The sequence below is a fragment of the Melanotaenia boesemani genome, chromosome 21, assembly GCF_017639745.1.
Source record: "Melanotaenia boesemani isolate fMelBoe1 chromosome 21, fMelBoe1.pri, whole genome shotgun sequence".
Classification (NCBI taxonomy): domain Eukaryota; kingdom Metazoa; phylum Chordata; class Actinopteri; order Atheriniformes; family Melanotaeniidae; genus Melanotaenia; species Melanotaenia boesemani.
The window spans coordinates 22,178,199-22,204,827 of NC_055702.1; the positions used below are offsets into that span (position 1 = coordinate 22,178,199).

Genomic DNA, 26,629 nt, shown 5'->3' on the forward strand with positions numbered 1-26,629 from the left:
AGTGGTGTTAAGTGTGCTGCCAGTGGACTCTAGAGCATTGGAGTGATAAATCTTGCTTCTATGTCTGGAAACCTGATCTGGGTTTTGGTGGTTGCCAGATAAAGGTACCTGTCTGACTGCATTGTGCCAAGTGTAAAGTTTGGTGGAGGGGGGATTATGGTGTGGGGTTGCTATTCAGAAGTTTGGCTTGGTTATGTGTATGTCTTAATGCTTGAGCATACCAAGACATTTTGGACAAATTCATGCTCGCAACTTTGTGGGAACAGTTTGTGGATGCCCCCTTTCTGTTCCAAGATGACTGTGCACTAATTCACAAAACAAGGACCATAAAGACATGGATGAGTGAGTTTGGGATGAATTTAAGTGGAAACTAGGAACCAGGCCATCTCGTCCTGCATCAGTGTCTAACCTCACACGTGTGTTTCGGGAATAATGGTAAAAATTTCCTATAAACACACTCCTAAACCTTGTGGAAAGCCTTCCCAGAAGAACTGAAGTTGTTAAAGGTGTAAAGGGTGGGCTGACAAGGTCATATTAAATCCTATGGATATCATGCATGCAGTGTGAAGGCAGACAAACAAATACATTTCGCAGTATGGTGTAAAATTAAGTATTCTTACATAGAGTATTGATTATATATTATTTGATAATGTGTGTTCAGACTGTACAGTGTTGGGCCAGTGGGGGTGTTATTGAGTGTATGTCTGCCCTTATATGATTTAGACTTTAGCTGTCTAATGAAAGTTTGTTTCTAAAATGAAATGTTCTATACAAATAAACTGCTTTGCCTCACCTAAAATCTTTTACATCAAAAAATAAGACAATAGACCGCAAACCCAGACATTACACATGATGAGAAAAAGGATGATGAGTTCTCATAATGAAGAACTGATCTCAGTAGAAGAGTTATAACAGCAGACGGGAGGAGGGAAGAGGTCAACGGGACAGGGAGGATATGGATATGAGATGGATGTAGAGCCACAGGTTATTAGAAAATTATTGCCAGCGCAGCCATGCAGGTTATTGCCTCAATGTTAGAGGACGAGGACAGTGATAGGGTGTGTGTTAGTGTGTGTGTGCTGTACTTTAACTTAGGGTTGGGACAATTTGTCCTAAAAAGTTGCCTGGAGAAAATCTGTCACTTTGGTTTAAGTGTTGAATGAATCTGGTGGTCAAATTTAACATAAATGTGGTTTGAGGTGCAACATTATTTAAAAAATATATTCTTACTTTTGTGTTTTTGTTTGTTTTACAGCTTTCGTGTTCTTACAAGAGTTCTGAGAGGAACATGGTCAGGATTGGCCTGTCAGGCATTCATAAAAATGTCAAGAAGAAAAGTGCATGTGGTACAGAAGAGGGTTTACTCCTGCACTTACCTGCTCATGCACAAAACTGAGTTCTTTCTGTCAGAATTTTACTTATATTATCACTAGTGCTGGGCAACAATTAAAATTTTCAATTGCGATTAATTGCATGACATGTTGCGGTTATCGTGATTAATCGCATTGTTACGTGCAAAATGTCTCTTTCCTTTAAAATAAGACCTACAGCCATATAAAGAAAATGCAGTAAATTTTGGTTTACAAACACGACATCAGGGGTCTCCAACCTGTGTCTCTCTGGACCTTCCACAATGCCTCTAAATACGTGGCTAAAATATTTTTTAAATCTATCTTTCTCGTGATTAGGTTGGAAACCAGGGACTTTTTTTTTTCTTTTACTTTACATGATTTTCCACAAATATCTACTTCCTTTAAAAGAAAGTCTGTCTATCATCTTTTTATAATGGCTTTATGTTTTTCTATTTTAAAACCTAAAAACGGAAATAAAAATGTGGTTCTTTAAAAATAACAAATATCCTATGGTGGCTCTTCATTAAATATATATATATTAAGTTGCCTTTTTGAAAAGATCTCGTAACATTTGCATCACTAAAGGAGTTTTATTTAGCTGGCTGAGGGAAAAATGGCTCTTTGGATTGGAAAGGCTAGATACCCCAACACTAAACACATAAACAGGTTTAGCAGCAGTTTTCTTTTTAAACAGCAACAGTTAAAATATTTCTTCATATATATTATAAAATCAAATATTTCATCAAATACATGTTTCTATGCTCAAAGCTAGCAGCCAGAAAAAAAAAAATTAACGTGCGATTAAAAAAATTACCGGTGTTAATTAATCGTTGCGTTAATGCACGATTAACGCGTTAAGAAGTTTTGCATGAGCCTTGTGTGCTGCCAGGAAGTGCATTGCTATTGCATTGAAGACTGACTCCTAGCTCCCTGTTGCGAGATGGATTTCAGAAATGAACTCCTGTATTCCACTTAAAAACATTACATATACCTTCAGAAATTATTACACTTCTTTTGTAGAGGGCTCTGTCAACCTTATTTAACCGTTATAGACACCTTGCCAAGTTTTATAGTGGAGCATATAGAAAGATTGTTTGAATTAACCTCATTATTTTACCTCTTACTTTGTTAGTTGGTGGTTAAGGGATGGGGTTTGAAATGGTGCTTTTGTATGTGCATGTTTTGTTACATTAAAATTAAGATATTCTTAGAAAAGAAGTGGTTAATGCGTGGATGTGCTCTTAAACTCTTTGGCTAAAATTTCAGACTGTACCTTTGTTCTTTTAAAGCTTTTTGTCAGGAGAAGTGGTCCCAGATATCTCTATCATCACTTTTAGATTTCTCTCATCCTGCGGGATGGTGTTGTGGAAACAGCCAGCCCACACATTGTACTATTAACATCTTTACTCCACTTTGGTTAAAAAAGGAAAAACAAAACACTGCATAATAATGATGAGTCACAGTCCAAGCTAAGTTCCTGTTAATTCTGCAGTGATCAGATTTAAGCAAACATTTTAGTTCTTGGCAGTATTAATTTTGACAGCTAAGTTTGCTTTAGATTTTGTCAGTCTTTTGACTAAAATGTTGTTTAGTTTTAGTCATAATTAATTAGTTATCTTAATTCTACTATTTTCAGTCTAGTTTTAGTCGGCTAAATATCATATTAATATAGTCGATTAAACTAGATTCAGTTGACAAAAATGTTGTATAAAAGGTAAAGAATATTTTTTAAAGTTTCCATGTAGTTTCTTATGTTATTTATGTCGATAAATAAACATTCACCTGTTAAGTTTGAATGTATAACATACATGCACAGACACAGGAATTTTTACTTGTTAGAAAAAATAAAAACTTTGATTAATATCCCCAAACAAAAGATCCTAAATAATTCCTACAAACAAAAAGCTAACTTAAACTCAAATCACAATCAACAACAAAACAGATAAATATTAACTAAAGGTGTTCCAAAAATGGGTCAACGCCCACAGTCGCGGATTCTAGCTGAACCAAAACAAAAACTCAGACACAATCAAATACAACTTAAAGAGATCACCTCAGGCAGGGATATAAGGTCTTGTCAGACAATCAAACAAACTTATCAATCAAATCTCAAAATCCACACAGGGTATTCTACTAGCTATCCACACAAGCAAAATACTCCCACACAGCCACTCTGTCCACAGCTACCCCCAATGTTGGGTGATCAGCTTTCTTGTAGTAGACCACGTTTCCTGATTGGGCAGCCGATCCCAGAACTAGAGCAGTCCTTATCCAATCTGGGTGACGAAAGGAGGAGTCCTGTAGGAAGGTCCTGCAGCCAAACATTAAGGCCAGAGGCAGGAAGGCCTGAGGGCCGTAACACACACCATCACTGTAACTAAAATGCTCTAACTAAAATGTGTGGGCGCATTTTGCTCTCATTTTATGGGAGAATGAAACAGTTCAAACTGTGAAATGTAACATTTGCAAAGCTGATCTTTCTTGGTACGGGAGACATGCAGCAGACATGTTGCCGTCTGGATGATTGAAGTTCACTGTGGAAAGTTAACCCCGCTAACACTGAGCCGTGTTACTTCACACACAGTTCCTCCAAGACAACAACCTGTTTGATCCATATCAGTCTGGCTATAGGCAAGGTCACTCTACTGAAACTGCTCTCCTGTCAGTTACTGATTCCTTACGGCTTGCCAGATCCACTAGTCAATCCTCAATCCTTATACTGCTGAACCTGTCTGCTGCCTTTGACACGGTCAACCATCATATACTGTTCTCCACACTCTCGGAGCTTGGCATCTTAGAATCTGTCTTCTATTGGTTTACGTCCTACCTCACAGGGAGATCATTCAAAGTATCTTGTCAAGGGGGAATGTCCAGATCACATGGGCTGACAACAGGGGTGCCTCAGGGCTCGGTGCTTGGCCCTCTTCTCTTTTCACTGTACATCTCCTCACTCGGTGCAGTCATTAACTCTCATGGTTTCTCCTACCACTGCTATGCAGATGACACTCAGCTTTTCCTTTCTTTCCCACCTGATGACACAACCGTCTCAATGCGAATATCAGCATGCCTTGCTGATATCTCCGCATGGATGAAGGATCGCCACCTTCAGCTAAATCTGTCCAAGACTGAGCTTATTGTCTTTCCAGCCAATCCTTCCTTACCGCCACAGATAAGCGTGCAGCTTGACTCTATCACACTTGTGCCTACAGCTTCTACCAGGAATCTTGGTGTCATGGTAGACAACCAGCTGACCTTTAAGGACCATGTTGTCTTGGTTGCCTGGTCTTGCCGATTTGCTCTCTACAACATCAGGAGGATCAGACCCTACCTGACTGAACACACGGCCCAGCTCCTGGTCCAGGCTCTGGTCATTTCACGCATTGACTACTGCAACTCCTTACTGGCTGGCCTGCCTGCATGCTCAGTTAAACCTCTGCAGATGATCCAGAATGCAGCAGCACGTCTGGTCTTCAATCAGCCCAAAAGACCTCATGTCACTCCGCTGCTAATCGGCCTTCACTGGCTTCCAGTTGCAGCTTAACTCATCTACTTAACAGAATGAGTTGTCCAGCTCTTTGGCTCAACCAAGTACTGAAAAAGCTGTGTGCACCTATGCCCAAGATGATATTGTGTGATGAAATCATGCACTTATGCCCAAGTTGATATTGTTTGATGAAATCGTGACGTTTGTATTTCAACAAAGTGACTTACAAAAACTACAAAAAAAAAAAAAAAAAAAAAAAAAAATTATATGCACTGCCTCTAGCACTACATGACAGCACCTGGGCCCAGCTGGACTCAAAGCAGTCTGACTATCACTTAATTATGATGTCCCATCTTGTATGAATTCATGCTTGTGTTGTTCTTACTCTCAAATGTAAGTCGCTTTGGATAAAAGTGTCTGCTAAATGACTGTAGTATAGAAAAGAACATTATTATGTGACATCATGTTTCTAATGACTTTGAATCAATTAGAAAAAAGTCACCCATTACTTTTACAATGATCCCCAAATCTATGTTGTTGCATTATTTATGGTGATATTTGTGCTTGAATTTCATGGTTCACCAGAGAATTTGCTCTAAGCAAAGAATTTGCTCCCCCTTAAATTAAAATGTGTGGCCGTTATTGGTTTTCCAGATGGATGCATGTTGTCACCTATTGCTGCTGTCTGAGCGAGGCCTTAGCTTTTACAGAAATTAAACAGTTTCTGTATTGCATCTCTGTCCGTACTCATATTTGTACAGCTGGTACCAAAAGCAAATTTACTCTTATGCTGGAGTGAATGAGCAAACCTTGTTGGATCAGTAATTACAGTTACACTCAGAAGCTTCTGGGTGTTTTGCACTAAGTAACCTCATTGTTCCCAAAGACTGCATCTGAGCAGTTGCCTTTTCCAGACATAGATGCTCTTGACTGCAGCAAAATGAAGCTGAGGATCTGTAAAGTGTTTCCCATTTATGAGACGATCTAATAGCAACTAATCATGCAGGGCCCAATGCAACATGAATAAAACGCATTAAGAATGAAGGGAGAGTTTTGAAGGAACTGTACAGAAAAAAAGCCACAGTGCAGCATTATGTAGAGTCAAATAAATCAGGTTTTATTTACTCACATAAACAATGGTAAGCTATTAAAGGCGCTGACTGGTTTCAGCAGTTTTCTCTCGTTACTGCCTGAGATGGTGACCTGCCCACTGTGTGTGTTGCTGTGTTTGAGAGTCGGGGCAGGACCATTCAGTGAAAATGGCTTTTTTTTCTTGCTTTGTTAAAAGAAACCGGAACGTATTTTCTTCCAGCTCCTTTGTTGTTTCTCTAGAGATTTAAATGAGGAGTCATTTGGGGCTCTTATCCACCAAACAGACATGAATAACCAGTGATGGTGAGAGGCCTGTTGCTTTGTCTCGTTGTTTTGCCAGCATCTGGGGGAAAAGGAAGCAGCACTCAACAGCATAGTCTGTCTTTGACTGTAAGAGGGTTGAAAAGAGATTCTCTCACTGATCACACACCAGTTTCTTTTCTTTTTTTTTTTTCTTAAAAAATACCTGATCAGTCAGGAAGTGGTACTTTCACCTGTGTTGATCTTTAATCTTCTGTCCTGCTTTGGAGCAGGTCAGGTTTCTAGCATTAGTTGCCAGTGTGATGCAACTTGGTAAGAAATAAACTGGCTTCATGATTCAGAAAGTCCAGAGTTGAACCGGAAATTTCCTCAATAAGCCACTAATCCTATAGGCCCTTGTGACCCACTGCCCTGTGTGTTGTAGATGCTTCTCTGTTCAAATAAACTTAACCTCCCAGCAGGTTGTCATACTGTTGCCTGCAGGCCTGTTAAGCCTAATAATATAAGTTTTCGTAATATAATATTAAATGTTTTTGATGTAAGAAATTAGCACTGATATGCTGCTTTATTAGTGGTAATATTGATATTTTTTTACAGATTCTTTTAGTTTTTTTTTTTTTTTTTTTTTTACAAATAACCCAAATACTATATGAAATAACTCTCGTTTCACACAGACCACAGCCTACTGAGCCCACTGTTGGTAATAGCACTTTTATTTGCAGCTCCTGTCTTCATGTTTTATGTATTGATTGTTCCTGTTTGTCCCCATGCTGTAACACTTGACCACAGATTTGCACTAGGACGGAAAAAGTATGAAATCTTTCTCAACAACAGCTTGTGTGCAGCTTAAAAAAAATGTTGGACCTGTTGATGCTGGGAAATGTGTGGGTGACAGAACCAGATCAAGCAGAAGACTTCATGTTGTGAAAATGTCAGTGTTGTGATCTTAAGTTGGTGCAAACTTTATTTCAGCTATTTATTGTAATGTCTGTAAATAACCAGTCAAGGTTCCAATGCCTTCTCAAGGGTTTTCCCCCTGATATCTAAAAGCTTGCTGGGTGTATTGTATGTAGTTCAAGTCATGAGCATAAAGAACACACTTTTCAGGTTTAACACTTACTTCCTTAATTCATTTTTCTATCTTTAGTTAAACACGGTTGGTTCTGCTCTGTTTTTCTAGCGTAATCATTCCTCGTGAGGTGGCATCGCAGAGGAACTGAAAAGCTTTTGTGTATTTGTGTGCATTATGCAAACTGCCTGCCAACCATGGTGTTAGTAAATGATGCAACCCTCTGAAATAAAGGCTAAATTAACCACAGTTGTCTATATGTGTGTGTGAGCTATAGATAGCACCTTGTGCTGACGGCATTGTAGTGATAAAAGAGAACCTCCTGGCAGAATCAAGCTTTTATTACAACATAAAACCTGACCATAATACATCAGAGTCTGTATATATGCCTGGATTTGTTTTTATTTAGAAGCGCCACACTGCGCTTCCCATTTAGTTTGCTTTTTGTACCGTTGTATTAACTTTTGGAGTTTTCTGAGATTTGTTTATTGTATGCCATTTTAATTGTTTACAATTTGTTTTTTTGCTGTCTTACAGAACAAAGTCATGAGCATTGATGCTGTGAAGGTCAAATTGCAGGTAAGAACCTAACTTTAGAGGTCTTCCTTCAGTCCTGTCAAAGCATATATGTGTAGGTTCTTTTTAATAACAAATCACCAGCATTAGTTTCCAGAGATATAAATACCTCCCATACATCTTCATTGCCTGCTGTGGGTGGGTAAAGAGGCGCAAACGATGACTTAATGAGACCTCGTTTTATCTCCATCGGTCAATTAGCCTGCTGCTCTGCCCGACTGAAGACACTAGTGGGAATTGCAACACTTTCCATCAGATTATTAGGTCTGGAAGTTATCAGAGAGAGATGCAGCCGGGCAGAGATGTAGATGAATCCCTGTCATTCAGAAAATACATTAGACATTATCTAATGAGTTCTCGGCCTCAGTTATGCAACCGTGTTTTCCCTTCATCTTTTTTTTCCTTCAATCTATCCATGGATATCTTTCAGTTCACATGTTAAATTTGGGATTCAGAGTAATATAACAAAGATTAGTTAAATGAAACTTGCAGGCATCTTTAAACTGTAAGCTTTAATGTAACTCTTAATGGTAACGGTGTTTTGGACATCCAAGACATTGCAGTGAAGCACTGAGTTGAAACAACAAATACTTTTTTCACAGCTTCTATGCACTGCACTGATTACCACCACGGCCGGAGGGATGTTTTCAAGGGGTTCATCCATCTTGCCATTTATGCATTCTTAGTGTGTTCAGGTCCCAGTTAGATTCTGTTTTCTTACTGCTTGTCTACAGGTCTACTTAACTTGTAAAAACACAGATGGTCCTGAAGGCACTTGATAATGACCAAGCAGTGTGAGCCTGATGGATTTAGCTGTTGTGAGCTAATTGTGCACCGCAACAGAAAATGCAAGTGTGCTGCAAATGTGGCCAAGAGTTGGCATCAAATGATGACAGCAGATTAGTAATGCCAACAGCAATGAACAAGTTGTTGCTATTATAAATTCATAGCCATTTATTTGTATTTTACTAGATGCAGTAGGATGATGATTCTAAAATAACTTGACTTAATTTAGCAAACTTAGCTTAAAACTTAGTTTTGCTTTTGAATGACATCAAAATTCCCTGAACATTCCTAAAGTGTTGCATTTAATATTGGTGTGGTATACTTGGTTTGTAGGGAAGCTGAACTATCTAATGCTAGTATGACTATCAAAATTGCAAATATTTTTATGTCCTGAGGTAGATATCTGTTGTCTTTTTCACAAAAGTTCCATTTAATGACTTTGTCTATTAGGGTTTCTTTTTATTTATTATTCATGCTTGGTTGGAAGAATAAAGTGGAATTATTTTAAGCTTTTTTGAGAAACTAAAACTTAAAGAAGCTGTAACAGAAGTGACACAGGTGTCTAAATGCGACTTATTTAAAAATAAGCACTGTTTGACAGAACTAGTCATTGAAGAGATCAGTGATGCATCTTTTTACACTTGGCCTCAATTACGACTATATAAGTAAAAGAATAAGTTAAAGTTTATTAAAGAAGTGTTAATAACTTGTGTAAATCTAAAGTTTGTTTAAAGATAACCAGTTCACTGCTGGTTTGTTCAATATTAATCAAACGTCTTAATGTATTTTGCTACTAATCGGCACAGCTGGGTTGACCTGTAATTAACCTTTTCACTTTAATACCCTTATCTTATACTTGCATAAGATAAAGTTATCATGACCTGCATCAGCAATTTCCTCCACATCTGCTGACAGACCTGCTTGAATCTAGAGTTAATTTTGACTTAAGATTCTATTTTTTCCTTAAGGAGAACTTGGTTAACCTTACAGTTCTTTTTCTACATGTTAAGATTAAACAGAAATAGGTCAAAAAGAAAAATGCAACAACAAATTAAAGATAAAAGTTCAAACTGGTTGTGTGGAGGAGAGAGGAGTGGTGGTTATGTCTGAATTTATATGCCATTGTTACAGTTCTCTTCCCTGTATCTCCATTAAACACATATGACATTCGTTTTTCACGTAGCCTTTGAATGCGTTGGCTGAAGTATTGTGAAAAAGTTACAGATGGCTGATCCCTTCGTTCACTTCACTTTGAAAACAAGTGTGAGCCTTTGCGTGGCGCGTCGCATACGAATCGATGCATCCCTGATCCACCAGCTGATCTGGGTCAGTATGGGGTGGTTTGGTTTTTTAAAAGCTGATCTGTGTTGTGTTTCCACAGCCAACCCCAGCTTACGTGGTAGGTGGCCTATCGGCTTGATAGACGTGTCAGCTATGTCAAAGCATGATGGCATAGCAACGTGATGCCTTCCTTGAATTGTAACGAAGAACAAGGCACAGAAAAAAAGGAGGACTGCGTACATCCAGTAATTTGTGTTATTTCTTCTTAGTGTGTGGCTTTAAACTACAAAAAATCCTCCGTATATTTAAACATGGTGCTGATGCTGCTTTGTTCTTAGTGCCAAATCACACAAGAAGAGATGACTATTTCAGCCAATCAGAAACCAACGAAAAAAGTGGGACTGGTCGAGTTGGATATTCTGCTACCCCTCCTAGTTTTTACATGTGGAAACACAAAAAAATGTGTACGGACCCATTCTGTACCAAACCGGACCCGTTGGTAGAAACGGGACTTAGGATGTGAAATAGCGGGACTTTCCCCCAACTAAAATACTAAAATAGTCATAATATTTCTGTACATTTCCTGCCATGACATGATGAAATATCTGCTGTAAAGAGAAGAAAGTTGCAAACTTTAGCATGAACTTAGACAGCATCCTGGACCAGCTTCCACACAGTGGTAAAAAATCTTCCTGTGAGACCTGCTTTACTTTCTATGAACAATGCAGCTAATATTTGAGCAGTTAAAAGAACAGCTCCCTCCGTTTTTTTATTTTTAGAAAGTCTTACTGCAATAAACAGTCTTTTTTATTCAGTCATTGAGCAATAGCTGGATGGCTATTTAACAGATTAGTCTATTTTTATGTTTGACTCAGATATTCATCATCTCATGGTTACTCATTTGAAGTGAACACATCCTCTTTCTTCCTTCTTCCCTCTCAGATTTGGGACACTGCTGGACAGGAGCGTTTCCGGAGCGTCACACATGCCTACTACAGAGATGCCCACGGTATGAAGCCTTCATTTCTTTGGTTATGACTGACATCCTTCTTTCTACTTTTATTTTCCCACTACAGAGAAACTGCTGTGATATTTCACTGGCCTTGTTTCTTGTTTTCATCAGCAAGCTCCCCGCTGCTCCTTCATTTCTGTTGAGACGACACAACATTCAAGCTGCATCAAATTTGATAGACTGAGATGTTTTTTCCTTCTCATGATCTGGGGACATAAATGTGTTTCGACATTCGCACCATGGGGATCTGTCTATCTTCTAGGGACAGAGAGAAAGTTGGTAGAAGTTGTGGTGATGCTTGCTGTTGTTGTAACATCCTTTGAAGTGATGTTAACCTGACTGTGTGTGATTGTACAGATATTAACTAGAGGCTTGGAGCTCTGAAAGTTCCAGTAAGCTGGGTGGCAAAATGAGCCTCCCTCTCACACAGTGTGACAGATAGTTATTCCCAAGTGTGTGTTCTGAGTGTATATGTGCAGCAGTTTTATCTTGAACAACACCTCTGGGTGCAGATGTCATTGTGCCTCTGGCTAACTTGAGGAAGCAGGTGTGTTGTAACAACCACATTCGCACACACACACACACACACACACACACACACACACACACACACACACACACACACACACACACACACACACACACACACACACACACACACACATTCTGCTATGAAGCCATCATTTGACAAAATCTGTTCAGCATCATAGAAAATGGTGCAGTAATCAGTACATGTCCCTCTTGTATGAGCATGTGTCACTCTTTAAAACAGTAAGTGTGGAATAGTGAGTTTATTTAATGTGCACAAATATGTGGGATTTTTATTTAGTATGTCAAGGTGGATGTTTGTGAGTGTGTGTTTTGTGTGTATTAGCTGGGCTAGTTGCTCGACATTATTCTGACTTGTCAGCGCAACGATTTACCATCACTGATCTTTAACAAGATACCTAGGGACCTTCAGATCAGCTACTCTGAGTTGTCCATCCAGTACTGACTTTTAAATAAAGCTTATTCAGCCTGACAGGCTGGACCAGGGGAGAGGATGGAGCCTGAGCACAGCTGTCATGAAAGCTGCCCGTTTCTGCGAGCTAATAGACAGTTTCTCATGACTCAGAATTTAAAAGGTAAAGATGCTGCAGTCAGACGCTTCTGGTCCATCTAAACGCATCGATAGGTTAAAGTGAGTTAGAGTAAACAATGACTATACCTCACAGTTAAGGGTGTTCTCTGAAATCCAAATGAATTTGCAGATTAGAATTTAAACATATACAGTATGTACACTTAATGGCTGCTTTATTAGGTTCACCTGTTCAGTTGCTGAAGAACACAAATAGCTAATCAGCAAATCACATGGTAGCAACTCTCCAGGCATGTAGACATGATGAAGTTCAAATTGAGCATCAGAATGAGGAAGAAAGGGGATTTAAGTGGCTTTGATTGTTGATCTGAGTATTTCAGAAACTGACCCACTGAGATTTTCACACACAACCATCTCTAGGGTTTACAGAAAAAGAGAAAATATCCAGTGAGCAGCAGTTATCTGGACCAAAATGTCTTGTTGATGTCGAAGCAAAATGGGGAGACTAGTTGGAGATGATAGAAAAACCTACAGGAAATAAATGACTGGTTCCACCCAAATTATGCAGAACAGCATCTCTGAACACACAACTCGTCCAACCTTGAAGCACATGGACTACAGCAGCAGAAGACCACACCGGGTGCCTCCTGTCAGCTAAGAACAGGAAACTGAGGCTACAATTCACACACACTCACCAACACTGGACAATAGAAGATGGAGAAACGTTGCCTCTTTGATGAGTCTCCATTTCAGCTCCACGTTCTGATGGTAGGCTCAGAATTTGGTGTAAACATGAAACATGGCTCCATTCTGCCTTGTATCAACAGTTCAGGCTGGTTCTGGAGGTATAATTGTGCTGGGGGTATTTTCTTGAAACACTTTGGGCCCCTGCTACCAACTAAGCATTTTGCGCCATGCCACAAATTTCAAATTATGTCAATCTGGTTTCATGAACATGACAATGAGTTCACTGTACTCCAGTGACCTCCAGTCACCAGATTTGGGATATGGTGGAACGGGAGATTCTCATCATGAATGCAGCCGACAAATGGAGCAACTGTATGATGCTGTCATGTCAAAATGGAACAAAACCTCAATCTATGCCACAACAGGCAGGCAGCAAGTCAAGAGGGTCCAACATGTATCCAGCACCACCTTAAAACTTGTCGGTCACACCTGGTATAAAGTCACCAAGTTAGTAAACAAAGTCACTGGAATGTCACCTGAATCAGTCAACTGAGCTGGGATTTTAATGAATAGTGAACTTGTTTTATCCAGTGGTGTCCTTTATGAATTTTAATACATAGAAGATTAATCCTCTATTAATCCTCAATACAACACAATATGTCACTGTACCACATTTAATAAGACAAATCACAAAGGCAAGGCAAGGTAAATTTGTTTGTGTAGCACATTTCATGTACAAGACAATTAAAAGTGCTTTACATAAAACATTACAGCAGGGTGCAGAAATCAATATAAGTGCATTAATAAAGTGCCATTCTGTCCCTTTGGAAAGCTATTGATGTATGTTAATCTTTACCTCAGATCCATAATGACAGAACAAGAAGATTTATGCTATCAGTGCTAATGAGGTGGTGTTTGGAGCCCAGTGCAATCTTCCCATTCCATCTGGCGTAGTGGACTTGAAGGTCTAGCTGGGCCCAGAAACCAGCTGCTGATTTTTTTTTCCACCCCAACCTTCTTCCCCAATGGAGTTGACATCTTGTCATTTCCACATCATTGAGTGAAACCACATGGTGCTACAGAGGAATAGCAAACTCAGTAGGTGAGACAAGTAAGAAGAGGAAGACGTAACATAGACCTCGTGCAACTGAGGGTGATGATGATGACCAGTGGAACAGAGTCCATTGAATTATGAGAACATCTTGCCTTCAACTCTTCAGATTGTTGGAATCAGCTAAATCTGTGGAAACAAAAGGCAACTGGCACAAAATCAGCCAATGCAGAGGAAAGGAGCAGGATGTAAAAACACTAGATTTTACATTTTACAGTGGCACCATACATGAAGGAGAAGTAACACTTAAATGAGCACAGAGGAATTACAGCAGAAATGAGCTCAACTTTTTAAGAGTATAGAATAGAAATGACTCTATTTCAGCCCATTTATTCATTATCCCATATGGCAAATTGTTGGACTACAGCTTTGTTCTGAGGAAATTATTCTTCCCGACAAGAGAAGACAAAAAAGCTCCATCGCTTTGACTCTGATGTCACCTTGTAGCCCAGATTTCACTTTTGCAAATGACAGGCATTTCCTCTTATAATGAAACTCTGTCCTTTCCTGTTCCCACACGTATAGCCAACATGATGGATGTAAAAAAACAGTAATGATGTTATTACATTTTATGGAACATTTAATGACTGCATTTTAGATGATGTCTACAAATAGGACTTTGTGATTGAAAGGTTGTTCAAGTAGTATTGCACCAAATAGGATAGTCTGGCTGCTTCATTTCCCAGTAAGAACCTCACTGCTTTCCCCTGTTTCTTGTGGGGGTAAGGATTTGAAGCCACTTCTTAGAGTGTTAAATGCAAATCATTATAAAATAAATCACAAGCACAGTAACTAAATTAGAGAGAGGAAACAGTTTTTCAGTCCGTCTGTTTATTAATTCTAATTATATTACAATATTTCCCCAGCTTTAGGATAAAGGACTCAGTTTCAGTGGCTCTGCAGCCTGACCTCTGAAAACTGAAAACTATGGATATCACTGAAAATCTGCATGATGAAGGGGAGGAAAAGAAGCTGTTTTTTAAGACCAGAACTGGTGATTTGATTTTGTCATCTCAAAAAAGCAAATTAAGTTTTGAGTTCAGCATTTTGTATTAGGATGTATCAGAAAGACTTCCTGCTTAACGAAAGCCTCTGAGTGAAATATTTCCCATCATAGTAAAGTTGGAGATGATCCATCCATCATCTACGTAACCACTAGAAACTCTTCATCTGCAGGCTTTATTTTCTTGGGTTGAGTCAGTATCAAGATGAGCCCTAATATCTCAAAGATCAGCGGTACCACCTTTCTAATATTCAGAACTGGAGCCCTATGAAGTTTCCTAGATTTTTTTCCAGATTCCATTTAATTTTTTCCCAAATTCTGTTTTTTCCATTTTTATTCCCCTAAATTTGGTATTTTAATTTGTGGGCTCAATTGTTTGTGTCTGAATGTGTCTATTATTGTGGTGGATGTATAAAATACCAACTGCTCAGGAGGAAAAAGTAGTTTTTTTTATTTTTTTATTTTTATAGGAGAGTTGTTTGACAAGAAAGGGGAGATAATATCATGGCTAAGATAAGAACCTGTCAACCCCAATACTGACTAGGAAGGATGAGTGAAGTACTACCAGAAGATTTTCTAACTGATATGAATGCACCAATGAGAACAATCCCCACTACAGCCATCACTGAACCTAATGAGCTGATATGCAGCACAGCGACAGCGACTCTTAAGATGATTGGCCACCATATTGGTATTGTGAAGGGCAATAAGGATGGTCACCCTGAACAGATGACCAAGGAACAAACAATCCTGATTTTTAAAGATCCCCAGATGGGAACAATCCCATTCAACTATAGGTTGATAGCCTGTCTCTCCGCAACGTGGGAGCTTCTGTCGAGCATCATAGCAGCTAAGATAAGTGAGTATATGGATCAATACATGACAGAAGCTTAGAAACACATTGGTAAAAATACCCGAGGGGCTAAACAAGAGGCTGGTCAACAGAACTGTTGCCCAAGACTGCAAAACGACAGACAAACCTGTGCACTGCCTGGAATGATAACTACAAAGCCTTTGACTCAGTGCCACACATATCCTGGAATGCCTGAAGCTTTATTGACTTGAGTCCCTTTACAGAGACACACAGACATACAGTGGTCAAATTGCATTCAACTCTTGTGTATTTTCACTCAACATTTTGCTGTGGATAATTTAGACCCTGTGGATTATGGCTTGGATTGGGCTCACTTCCCAGAGATGCCATACGATTCAATCAAATTACCATCTGGGGAGTTTGGAGGATATGTTGTGTAGTTTTAGTTCAAGTCCCACTGCTGTCTTGCTAGACTAGCTGCTGCAGTAGGCTAATGCTGGTACGCAATGTTACTCATTTTACCTGTCATTGGTTTTAATGTTGTGGTTGATTAATGTAAATGCCTCTGTCATTTTGAGGTGTTGCCTTGACAACTGGTGCAGGTGTTTAAGGGAAAGACTAAATAAATAAAAATGATCTGATTGGTTGATCATGGTGTTTTTATGTATGAGCAAAATGATGAATTCTCTTCATCACCTCCTAGGAATTTTACCCCATTCCTCTAAATGAAACTGCTTAAGCTCTGCAATTTTCCGCATGAGCTGCTTGCATTGAGTCTTTTCTCTTTTTGTTGGAGTGATTTTAGAATCTGTTCTGGGCCATTTCAAACCATTCACTTCAAGGCTAGGCAAGGCAAGGCAGTTTATTTGTATAGCACATATCATGTACAGGACAATTCAACTTTTTATTTCGGGATGCCAAAACGCTGGCAAACGGACATGAACACACTAGCCATGTTGAACTCGCACCATGGCTGATTCAGAAAAGGCCCACAAGAAGGCATTGTTGGAGAGAGAGAGAAAGAAAGAAAGAAAGAAAGAAAGAAAGAAAGAAAGAAAGAAAGAAAGAAAGAAAGAAAGAAAGAAAGAAAGAAAAGGACAGTGCAAAAGAAAAGACAAATGTCAAGATATGACTGTCTATGAAGAACTCACAGTACAGGTAGGATGCAAGATGAATACCGAATTAACCATCAATAGGAAACACTAAAAAAATCTGCAAAATTTCTGTAGTGTGTCTTTAAAATATTCCTATTTAAGTCAAACAGAGCCAGTGATGCCCAGCGTACCCAACACTGCAACCCACTAATAAGGAATGGGCCGATACCTATACTAGCATCGGGAATACTCGCCTATCCTACCAAAAGTAAAGGGATCAGTATCGGTATAAATATTTCTGTCTAAACACCATCCGATACCATGGAAACGGAATCATAATTTGTTTCCGGACCAACATGACCACACACAGACACAGGAAGTTACGCAGTCTTGCGTGACTGTTGTTTTGATTTGGAAGGTGGAGAAGCAGCTGCGCGTGAGTCACTGTTGTGCTAACATTTAGCATTAATGGTGTGTTAGTCATTTTGCATCATTACTCATTTGAATATCTCACTAGCAAAACAGCGACATGCCTCATATGCAGGGCAGAAGTTTACAGAGGCAACATGAATGCTGCCAAATTTACCAGCAGCGACTTTATAAAGTATTTTGGTTGAAATCACGTGAAAGAGCATGAGTTTGTTGTCTTAAAGGAAAAGCGCAACAAACCACAGCATTAACAAACGTTGGCAAATGCTTTTAAAAAACAGGAGGAATTTGCAGAAGAAAGCCAGAAAGCCACCACAATAACAGACGTCCTAGAATTTATTGTCCTGGATTAACAGCCCCTGTTCTTTGTAGGGAAATGTTCACTGTACGTTTAATTTCAAGATAGTTCTTAATAGAAATTCTTTGATCTCAGTTTATTTACTTGGTAATTAAAACAGTTCTGTGGCCATCATGGCTTTCACGTGTTAATAAAACATGAATTATATAAATAAATATTAAGGCTGTCAAAAATAAGGCATTAACAGCAGGAACTAATTTATGTAGTTGCATTAATTTTTTAACTCGATTTAATGCTCCCTCATCCCCCACACTTTTCCCGGTGAGAGAGTTCAACACTCGCACTCTTTCATTAAAAAAATGAAATAAAAAAAATGTTTCCTGCAGTTCTGTACTAATATGCTTCTCTTCCTCCTCTCTCTCTCCTGCTGTTCCGTGATTGGCTGTCGGTGATCAGCTGATCAGATTCTCTGGTGCTAGCACCGTCTTTCTTCTTGTGCTTGTTTATTATTCATCTGAGGAGGAGGAAACTAGCGTTTCCTGGTTCATCTAGTATTTAACCCAAAGTATTGTTATTGGACGCACTAGCAATAGCAAAAATTCATCAGTCTCATGTCACTGTCACATGAAGCTGAAGAATAAAATAGAATTTTTAGCCCTCTTAATAAAATAACACTGGTATCGGATCCGTACTTGGTATCAGTAGATACCGAAACCCAGGTATCAGAATCGGTATCGGACAGAAAAAATTGGCATTGAAACATCGCTACCACTGACCCAAATGATCATATTCTAAAGTCGTTATTGAATGAAATGTTTTTGTTGATCAGCCAAATGTAAAATTAGATTTTTTTACTATATCCATAAAATGTTTAACATTTTTGTCTTATTTGCTTAGACCTCACTGGAAATCTAATTATGTGGTTCAAAGCAACCTCTGTACAGGATACAGTAATATTACACCCTTGGTGGACCTGGATGTTCATTTTAGTGTCCTTTTTTACACACACACACAAAAAAACATCTGACAGTAGCTGTCTGTAGAAAATATCACTGAAAAGAGAAATGACTAAATTACTAAAAGCTAATTGAAATACTTGTTTCCGAAAAATGTAGGCTGATGAATAATGGACAGAGTTTCCAAACTGAGTCAAAATTTCTACTAGCATCAGTTTCATCATTGGGAACAAGCTGCTGTCTCCGAACCTGTCATTAACTCCTGGTACTTTAAGTGTAATTGCTCTCCAGATATCCCACAAGTCTGTGTTTTGCAAGTTATATTTTAATGCTACAGTGTGTGCAGAATTATTAGGCAAGTTGTATTTTTGAGGATTAATTTTATTATTGAACAACAACTATGTTCGCAATGAACACAAAAGACTCATAAATATCAAAGCTGGATATTTTTGGAAGTTGGAGTGGGGCTTTTTTAGTTTTAGTATCTTAGGAGGATATCTGTGTGTGCAGGTGACTACTGTATATAAAATTACAGCAATGGTTAAAAACATAAGGAAATCAGTCAGACTTTTAGTTGTCTTGTTGTCACAATTAACCAAGCTTTTTTATTTGGTATAAATGTAGCAGATATCGGCTGTAGAATGTAAAGATGCTACATCCATTTTATACAAAGTCAGTTTTATTACCTTATTATGTCAGTTCCCTTTGTGACACCATCCCATCTTTCCTGTATCACCTCTTATTTTGTCCATTCTGTTTTGTTTGGCCACAACTCCAATCAGTAATGAGCAACTATCAGCCCCAATCTGCAGCAGCAGCTGATGCTGGTAAACACGCACCAACTGAGACATGAGGGTGGACAGCGGCAGGAAGGATGATTAAGAGATGAGCAAGGCAAAGTATGAAACAATTAGGAAAATGGTAGTCAAACCAATGCTGGGAGATGGATAGGGAGTTAGATTGGAGGATAAAGAGAGATGGATGGAGAAGAACAGCAATTTGAAACCAAACATTCAGGGTGTTGGTCTGTTGTAGGGAAAGATATGAGCTGTGCAATCCATCATTGGGACTGTGGGTATTTTTCAGCACACAAAAACACAAACACTGATGCTCTCGCACATGCATCTTCCAGGTTCTTGCATTTAAAAATGGATGTAGAAAGGTCAGAGTGTGTGCATGCAAATGTATCTTTCTCTCCTTCCTGAACTTACTGCCTGCACACCAAAATGTCTCCGCTTGCTTAATCATCTACAGCTCAAGAACCAGCAATCATGCTCCACACATTTTACCTGTTCATTTCTTGTTAACATTTATCTGAAAATACCATCTGCAAATATTAATGGATACAGCTACTGCTATGCCTGAAGAATTAAATTATCGCTTTCCTTGTGATTGATCTACCCCCTTTCTAAAATCGATGCCGTAGAAAGAAGGGAGCCCTGTGGGCTGCGCTTAGCTAAGAGAACAGGCAGAAATAACAAGTGGTGCAGAAACTGTCAGAGGAATGATGAAGGAAAGGCAATTTTCACCTGCCTGCACTTATTTTACAGCAGGGTCAATGGCTAATTAGCTGTTTGCTGTCACTGTTTGTTCTTAGTTGATTGCAAAATTATAGAAATATAGATAAAAAGGCATTTTCATCACCACGCTTTAACATTTAAAGAAGAAGTCAATAGCTGTTTACTGTTTACAGAAGATTGATATTGTGTCTAACTTTTAACATGTTCACAGGTTGTCATCATGGCTTGTTCTTAATGAATACTTAGTGGTACTGGCACTTCTGAAGGGCACCTGTTCTGCTGCAGATCCATATTCATTATATATAAATTAAACAGTTCTGTTATACTAGGGCTGGGCAATATATCGAGATTTTCAAATATATCAAGACTTAATCAGACCCAATATAGATAGATAGCTTTGAACTAGCGTGTTTGTAGCCTGGGACTTGAAGATCTGAGCCAAAATCATCTCTGAATTTGAATTGTAGCAATACAAGAATCGCTGCCTTAGAGAGCAGGTTAGTTTCTGCTCACCGTTACAGGCTTGAATGAAATAATGTAGAATGTAAATGGAAAACTAAACTTAGCACAAACAGTAAGGAAATTTGTGTTTGTTGGATTATTTCTTTGTTGTAATAATGCTTCTTGTCAATAATTCTTATATAATTGAAAAGCCTGTTTATTAACTTTTTAAATGCTCCCATAGTTGTAAGCTAAATGCATTTGTGGACCGAGCAGCGGAGTTGAGTATGTGGGTTGTGCTCATGTAAAAACTTTAAATTTTCTTTGCCATTGTCAAACAGCGTATTCTGCTTTTCACTTGTTTGGTTTTCTTTATTTGATTGAAAGATTGAAGTTTGAAGAAACAGTACATATTGGCAGTTTAATAATGTATTGCTTGTGGCTTGTGTATTGCATGTGAAAGAACCACACACAGCCTGGCACCTCATGCTGGTCACCAGCTTGGTCACACACTGCTGAGGAATACCACCCCAGTCTTCAACAAGCTTTTGTCACAAGTCAGACTCTGTAGTTGGGTTGGTCAGTCCTGCACAAACAGCACATCCCAACCGATACCACAAGTGCCACTAGTTGCAGAAGGTTTTCTCAGTCACCTGTAGTAAGATTGCCTCTAGTGATGACAAGCCTTGTTTTTCCAGTGAGGGAGATACTGCCCCTGTCAATGCAGTAATTAGCATAACATTTTCCACGTCGTCTTTACACTTTATCCCTACATCCTAACTGACTGCTTTAGCAGATGCTCACAGGTGCTGCTAATCAGGTATCAGTCGGGCACAGGATTGTCAGCACACGGGGTACCAGAAGTCAACCCACACACTGAACTCTCCTACTCATCCCACAAATGCATTTTCCTTACAAAAAGGCACAATTTAAAAGAAAAGGTTTAAAATTATAAGGGAAACTATCTCAGGGTTAATGATAGTCACATTTGTGGGGAAAATTGATTTTTTTTTTAATTAAACAGAATAATTGTGTGCAGTTTTCTGTATGCATGTATTTAAAGCTTCTTTTCAGTTAAATGTCATTAATGTTATGGGGACATTTTCAGTGTTGTCATAGTAATTGCCACATTATTTAAGCCATTTGATACATTTCTCTAATTATTTTGTGAAATGAAAAGTTGCATCTCTGCAGCTCTGAGAGTTTTCTCTCCTCACATTTCTTTCTTTTGGCTGAACATACAATAATTGGATTATGGTAGGGTGAAGATAATCAAGCCTCTTTGATTTAATCTGGTCACATAGTGGCAAATAAACACAGTGTGAAAGAAAATGGTTTTGTGAGGCAAATGGTTTCCTTCTCCTCGTATACTTCCCTCTTTTTTTACCTCTTTCTTCGTGTTTACTCAGTTTGGCACAATCAGACCCCATTCACAGTGATTACAACTCATTAAACACCTTTCCCAGACTCATCTGGCTGGAATATACAAACAAATCATTTTTATTCAGTATAGACAGATGGAATTGTGGCACTCTTTGAGGAGTAAAGGGGTTGGGGATCAATAAGAGATGCATAGGGAATGAAAGAATGAAGGTGGAGTGAGATGCAATAGAAGACAACTGGAGGGATTGCATACTGTAGGAGGTCGTGAGGTGTAGTGAAAGTAATGAGTTTAGGCAAATTCTTCCAAGTGAAGGTTAAGCCAGTTGTGTAAATGAATGGCAACATCCTTTTTAGGCATAATTTTTTTTTTTTTTTTTTTTTTTTACTTACAGACCCTGATAATGCTCACATTCTTTGTGCTACAAAATATCAGAGGTGATATCAATCTCTATAGTAGCACAGCACAGATGGAGGTCACTAAAACTCTTCAGTTACATTTTCAGGTTAGAGATGTATTCTTTGGTAAATGGCAGAGCTCAGTATTTTTCTCTAAGAGCCATTTCAGAGGATTTTGTTTCTTCAGTCTTCCTGTACAAAATGTCACATTTGCTGATCATCTAATAGTGTAATAATTATTTAACAAGTCTGGACAAGCTCAGAAATACACTTGGTTGAATTATATCCTACATTTGGGTTTTTATTGGCTTTCTTTTTTTAAATTTATTTTGATGTGATGTGAGAGGGAATGTGTGTGTGTGTGTGTGTATATATATATATATATACACACACACACACACACACACACACACACACACACAGACATGGTACCCTTCAGTTAATGAAAGAAAAACTCAAAATGGTCACAGAAATAACTTGAATCTGACAAAAGTAATAATAAATAAAAATTCTATGAAATTTAACCAATAAAAGTCAGACATTGCTTTTCAACCATGTTTCAACAAAATTATTTAAAAAAATAAACTCATGAAACAGGCCTGGACAAAAATGATGGTACCCTTAACTTAATATTTTGTTGTACAACCTTTTGAGGCAACCACTGCAATCAAACTATTCCTGTAACTGTCAATGAGACTTCTGCACCTCTCAGCAGGTATTTTGACCCACTCCTCATAAGCAAACTGCTCCAGTTGTCTCAGGTTTGAAAGGAGCCTTTTCCAGACGGCATGTTTCAGCTCCTTCCAAAGATGCTCAATAGGATTTAGGTCAGGGCTCATAGAAGGCCACTTTAGAATAGTCCAATGTTTTCCTCTTAGCCATTCTTGGGTGTTTTTAGCTGTGCTTTGGGTCATTGTCCTGTTGAAAGACCCATGACCTGCGACTGAGACCAAACTTTCTGACACTGACCAGCACATTTCTCTCTAGAATCCCTTGATAGTCTTGAGATTTCATTGTACCTGCACAGATTCAAGGCACCTTGTGCCAGATGCAGCAAAGCAGCCCCAGAACATAACAGAGCCTGCTCCATGTTTCACAGTAGGGACGGTGTTCTTTTCTTCATATGCTTCATTTTTCCATCTGTAAACATAGAGCTGATGTGTCTCATCTGTCCATAGGACATTCTCCCAGAAGCTTTGTGGCTTGTCAACATGTAGTTTGGCTTTTTTATGATTTGTTTTCAACAATGATGTCTTCCTTGGTTGTCTCCCATCAAGTCCACTTTGGCTCAAACAACGACGGATGGTGAGATCTGACACTGATGTTCCTTGAGCTTGAAGTTCACCTTTAATTTCTTCAGAAGTTTTGCTGGGCTTTTTTGTTACCATTTGTATTATCCATTGCTTCGATTTGTCATCAATTTTCTTCCTGCGGCCACGTCCAGGGAGGTTGGCTACAGTCCCATGGATCTTAAATTTCTGAATATTATGAGCAACTGTAGTCACAGGAACATCAAGCTGCTTGGAGATGGTTTTATAGCCTTTACCTTTAACATGCTTCTCTATAATTTTCTTTCTAATCTCCTGAGACAACTCTTTCCTTTGCTTCCTCTGGTCCATGTTGAGTGTGGTACACACCATGACACCAAACAGCACAGTGACTACCTGTAGCCTATATATAGGCCCACTGACTGATTACAAGATTGTAGACACCTGTGATGCTAATTAGAGGACACACCTTGGATTAACACGTCCCTTTGGTCACATTATTTTCAGTCTTTTCTAGGGGTACCATCATTTTTGTCCAGGCCTGTTTCATGAGTTTATTTCTGTAAATAATTCTGTTGAAACATGGTTGAAAAGCAATGTGTGACTTCCATTGGTTAAAGTTCATAGAATTTTTATTTATTATTACTTTTGTCAGATTCAAGTTATTTCTGTGACCATTGTGAGTTTGTCTTTCATTAACCGAAGGGTACCAACAATTTTGTCCATGTCTGGACAAAATTGTTGGTACTATATATATATATAAATACAAATAAAATTGCCTTAGTTTAGTTAGACATGTTGTGTGTTCAAAGATGCTTTTCTGCAAACCTTGGTTGGAAATAGTGCTCATTTGACTTCCTGTTGCATTTCTACCATTTCCTACCAGTCTGCCCATTCTCCTCTGACCTCTGACATCAACAAGGCATTTTGGTCCAGAAAACTGCTGCTCACTGGATATTTTCTCTCTTTGAGACATTCTCTGTAAACCCTAGAGTTGGTTGTATGTGAAAAATTCCGCAGTCAATTTCAGCAGTTTATAAAATACTCAGACCAACAACCATGCCTCGTCTCGTCTCTTAAATCCCTTTTCTTCCTCATTCTGATCCTCAGTTTGAACTTCAGTAAGTCATCTTGGCCATGTTTACATCATTAAATGCATTATGTTGTTGCCATGTGATTGGCTGATTAGCTATTTGTGTTGACAAGCAGTTGAAGTGGCGAGTGAGTGTAGTTTAGAACTTTATCCTCTCTGTTTGTACCTTACATATGTAATATCTCTTCAACATGTCTGGATTTGGAGTCCGACTCTAAGATTTACTTGGACTTTGGAAAGCTCAATCAGCCCCATGTAAACAACTCTTTTCACTGGCATGGTAACTTGGCATAACAGATGTTGAAGTACCAGCTGAAACCCCTTAAGCAACAAAGCAAAGCTGCATTGAAAAATGTTTAAAAAAAATCAGCGTTATAGGAGGAAAAAAGCTCAGGAGGTGCAGCTAAAATAGAATAAGACCACTGCAACAGGCTTCCACTTGTGGAACATTTAGAAGTTTTCATTTTGCCAGTCATGAGATATAGGTAGGAACAGAAAACGCTTTCTTTTAAAGGTTTCATGTCTAGTGAGAGGCCTTGTGCTAGACCCAACCCGTACAGCAGGGATAACATCTTGTCAAACAGAAAAATCTTTCTGTGTGACACAGCAAGACTATGCTGCACAGTACAGTGACGAGGCTCTGCAGTAAAACAGCCCAAAACTTTAACTCCACTGAATGAAAAATAGAACAATGATGTCAAGCTTTGAGTGTGACAAATGTGTGACAGTTTTTTTATGATTAAATTCTGGTAAAGACAAATTGTAGCATATTGTCTTGTAGGGCTGCAACGATTAGTCAACGTTGTCGACAATAGTCGACAATAAAAATAGTCGACAACGAATTTAGCCGTCGACTATTGTCGGCAAAAGAATACATAAAAAAAACTACCGAGTGAGACATCGTCTTCTAATTTTATCTCTGCTGAGAGTTGCACATGCGCAGTAAAGTCCGCCAGGGGAAAATATGGCAGCGGACTGGGGAAGAGAACGGCGGCGGAGAATGTTAAAAGTCTGGGATAACTTCACGTTAAACTTACAAAATAAATTAAATACATGTGAGATTAGTAAAATGGACCTTGTGTACCACGGAAGTACGTCTGCAATGCTCGAACATTTACAAAGGAGGCACGTCGGACTTAACAACCTTATGCAAAATTTCAAAGCTGAAAGTGAAATAAGATCCATTTACAATAATCATGAGATACATAATCCGATTGGTCGACTAGTCGTTTTAATAGTCGGTGACTAATCGACCATCAGAATAGTCATTAGTTGCAGCCCTAATGTCTTGCTAGTTGTGTTGCATTATATTGCAATTTATATCGTATCGTTGACCCTGTATTGTGATACAAATCGTATTGCCAGATTCATGCTAATACACACATCTCCTGGTTTAATAAATTCCTGTTGGGTTTAGCAGAAAGTTTTTGTCTGATTGAAGCATCTGTTGCCTTTCTAGATTTGGTCTGTCCTAACTATAGCATAAAGATGGAAAGTTGTTTGGGGTGTCAGACACTCAACACTGAATTCAACTTTACTTTTCTTAAGCAAAAAAAAAAAAACATAATTCAGAGTGCATCTAAAAATATTTGAAAGAAAATTATCTCATTTAAATATTTGCTTCTGTGATGGATGTGAAATTACTGTCCTGGAATATTAAAAGGACTTCTGTCAAGCTAAGATGACTATTTGTAATTAAATTGAGTTAGGTTAAAGTATGTAGCATTATTTAATATGGTTTTGCATCATATTTAATTTGTTGGCTATCTGGATGTTTTATAAACCATGCTATGAATGAAACTGAATGTAGGAGGAGAAACTTAGCTCTATCATTTAGTTTTACATCTTGTGACTTGCCGTGTCATCATTACAAATTTGATTAAACTGAACGTTGTTCCCTTTAGGTTGCATGTATTTTTCTTTTTGATCCTTTTTCACAAAGATCTTGAACTCTTCCAGTCCTCTGCTTTGTTCTCAACACAGAGCAGCAGATCTGAGAACAAATAAAACCCAAAATGATCCTCTTTGAATAGTTTGATTGCCATGTGGTGCGAACCACGGTTTTAATCAGCATTGATTTAGTTGGTTATTAGCTGGCACTCACAGGACTCATGTAGCATTTTTCCAGGAGTGGAAAATCATCAC

The 26,629-nt window shown here is 38.6% G+C and overlaps 1 protein-coding gene across 2 annotated transcripts in view; it reads left to right on the top strand.

Annotated features, from left to right (window-relative positions):
• Positions 1–26,629, top strand: part of LOC121632556 (ras-related protein Rab-26) — a 133,507-nt gene that overhangs the window by 53,412 nt on the left and 53,466 nt on the right. For both annotated transcript variants that reach the window (XM_041974155.1, XM_041974153.1), the window contains exons 3-4: positions 7,796–7,837; positions 10,844–10,910. In XM_041974155.1, coding sequence (XP_041830089.1) covers positions 7,796–7,837; positions 10,844–10,910 — 109 coding nt within the window. The remainder of the gene's footprint in view (positions 1–7,795; positions 7,838–10,843; positions 10,911–26,629) is intronic.